The sequence below is a fragment of the Frankliniella occidentalis genome, unplaced genomic scaffold (assembly GCF_000697945.3).
Source record: "Frankliniella occidentalis isolate FOCC.00 unplaced genomic scaffold, Focc_3.1 Scaffold186, whole genome shotgun sequence".
Lineage (NCBI taxonomy): Eukaryota > Metazoa > Arthropoda > Insecta > Thysanoptera > Thripidae > Frankliniella > Frankliniella occidentalis.
Window position 1 is genome coordinate 318,016 of NW_026267312.1, and position 2,451 is coordinate 320,466.

Consider the following 2,451-nt stretch of genomic DNA (forward strand, 5'->3'; position numbering starts at 1 on the left):
CCCCCCACCTCCCATCACACCGGAAACCCAAGTGCGCGTGAATAATGTCGCAACACGTGCGATCGCCATTCGTACACATATAGGTAACAAACAAGTCGTGTGTTCATTTCAAAGGAAAATTCACACGTTCACTCCCTTAACTGTTCCCAGACGAGTGTGCGACATTCACTCTCTCGCGTTTCGGTTTCCGGTACAGATCCCATATCTACGGCAGCAAAATTTTTTGCACATTGCACTTCGGCGAGCAGCTTGGGGCGCACTGGACGAGTAGGACGGGCACGGCCAGTGCAGCAAGGGTGGTTGCGGCGCGGGGTTGCGGGGGCGAGTCTGGAGGCGGCAGTTTGTGTTTATGCACCCCTCGCCCACAAACCCCCACCGACACCCCTCACCCCCACCGGTTCGTTTCGCTCCTTCGCGGCAGCGCTACGCCTGGCGCCACCTGTCGGCAGTGGGCGGAAGGTCGGGGGCGGCGCGGGGGCGGCAAGCGCAGCCTCCACAGACGGGCAAAGACGGCCAATCTCCGAGTTTCCCATTATCACGTTTGTTTGATTCGTGAACGTTCGTAAAAAATATTTTTACACACTTGGTTTAGTTGTTGTCGTTTGTTCAGCTCTTCAAGAGGGAGGTTTCATCTGCCAAAAATGAAAATCTCAATCGGAAACCAAAACATTTATTTTAATGGCCTCTCTGAAAACGAAAGTTTGCAACTCGCATGCACACATACCGGTCAACTCTCACTTCTAAGTGTTCATATTTACTTACAATTAAAACTAGGAAATTAGAACACAACCGTACTCTTAAATGTATATCTGATCTGCCTTCTCAGTCGATCTTGATTTAGCGTTTCCACAATTTCTATAACAATTATGAATCTTTGTTTAACGTATTTCTTTAATCGTGCTTTCCTCAATCATTAATGTTCTTGTTTTGCAATGTTTCAGATTTGCCACCAAAGAGTCCGCCACGCACGCCATCGTGGCGGTGCACAACACCGACATCGGCGGCCAGCCCGTCAAGTGCTCCTGGGGCAAGGAGTCTGGCGACCCGAACAACGCGCCGCCCACCACCCAGGTAAGGAACCATTCTGTTTCAAATGCTTTTTATTTCTTGCATGGTTGCCACAACTCTGGAAAACCTTGAAAACCTGTAAAACTCAGGGAAATAAAAAACTGTCAGGGAAATCAGGGAAAACTCAGGAAATATGAAAAAAAGTCTGGGAAATTTGGTTTGACTGGTCCCCAAACTGCAGTCTATTCGCCGTTTAGGTCAAATACACATTTTGACGTCCCAGTAGGGTGTTTTGTCCCAAAAGTTTTCGCGCTCGCTTCGCTCGCGGTCTTTGTATTACAGTTAGGGGTATAAGTTTGCCCCAGTACTCCACCAGGAACGGTGCTTAAAACTCAGGGAAATTCGGGGAGAAATGGTCTGGAAATCAGGGAAAACTCAGGGAAAATGGAAATGAAAATTTTGTGGCAACCATGTCTTGAGACATTCGCTACGTTTCATAATATCGTTAACTTGACAGTATTGCTTCGACATCGCCTCGATATATCGGAACGATACACTGGAAAAACTTAGGACTTTATGCCTCTCTAGGGGTGTTAAATTTTAATGCCTTTGCAAAGGCACGAAAGTGTCCAAAGGCATAAAATTTTAACAGCTTTGCGGGCAGTTTTCATGCCTTTGCTAGGGTGCTAACTTTTAATCCCTATGTAAAGGAATTAGAACCCTTCGAGTTCCTACCTTTGCTTTTCCAGTTTATTGCTTCTTCGGCATTGTCTCACCGGCGGTAGCTGCTGCCACACGTATCCGTGGAGCCCCTGTTGAGCTCTCTGGGCCTTACGAAACGGGTATTACCGGGCGAGCGGGCCTGATCGATGCCTGGGGGAGCCTGAGGGGGAATCCTGAGGGGGAGCCTGAACGGGAGCCTGAAGGGAAATCCTAAGGGGGAGCCTAAAGGGGAACTCTAAGGGGGAGCCTAAAGGGGAACTCTAAGGGGGAGCCTAAAGGCGAATCCTGAGGGGGACCCTAAAGGGGGAGCCTAAAGGGGAATCCTGAGGGGGACCCTAAAGGGGGAGCCTAAAGGGGAATCCTGAGGGGGAGCCTAAAGAGGAACCCTGAGGGGGACCCTGAGGCAAACCCGGAGCCCGGAGGGGCCCCGGTGGGCCCGGGGGGGGGTCGAGGCCGCCCTGCGGTGCCGTGCGGCTGGCTGGCGCGCGCTGGGCGAAGCGGGGCCGGGCGTGGCGGGACGCGGCGGGACGACGTATCCGGTCCTGGGAGGAATTACGCCCCACCCACGAATTTGCATTCCAATTAGCGTGAATCATTGCGCTTTGTCCCTCTTCCACCCACCGCTGCTCTCGCCTCTCGCTATGGCTTTTCTTTGATGCTTTCCGCTCTCTCTCTCTCTCTCCCTCCCTCTCTCTCCCTCTCTCTCCCTCCCTTATCCCC

The 2,451-nt window shown here is 51.8% G+C and overlaps 1 protein-coding gene across 2 annotated transcripts in view; it reads left to right on the top strand.

Moving 5' to 3' along the window:
* LOC113214797 (nucleolysin TIAR-like) overlaps nt 1-1,155 on the top strand; it is a 291,722-nt gene extending 290,567 nt beyond the window's left edge. For both annotated transcript variants that reach the window (XM_052272092.1, XM_052272091.1), the window contains exon 6: nt 942-1,155. In XM_052272092.1, the coding sequence (XP_052128052.1) occupies nt 942-1,140 (199 nt within the window). In that variant the 3' untranslated portion in view covers nt 1,141-1,155. The remainder of the gene's footprint in view (nt 1-941) is intronic.
* The last annotated feature ends 1,296 nt before the right edge of the window (nt 1,156-2,451 follow it).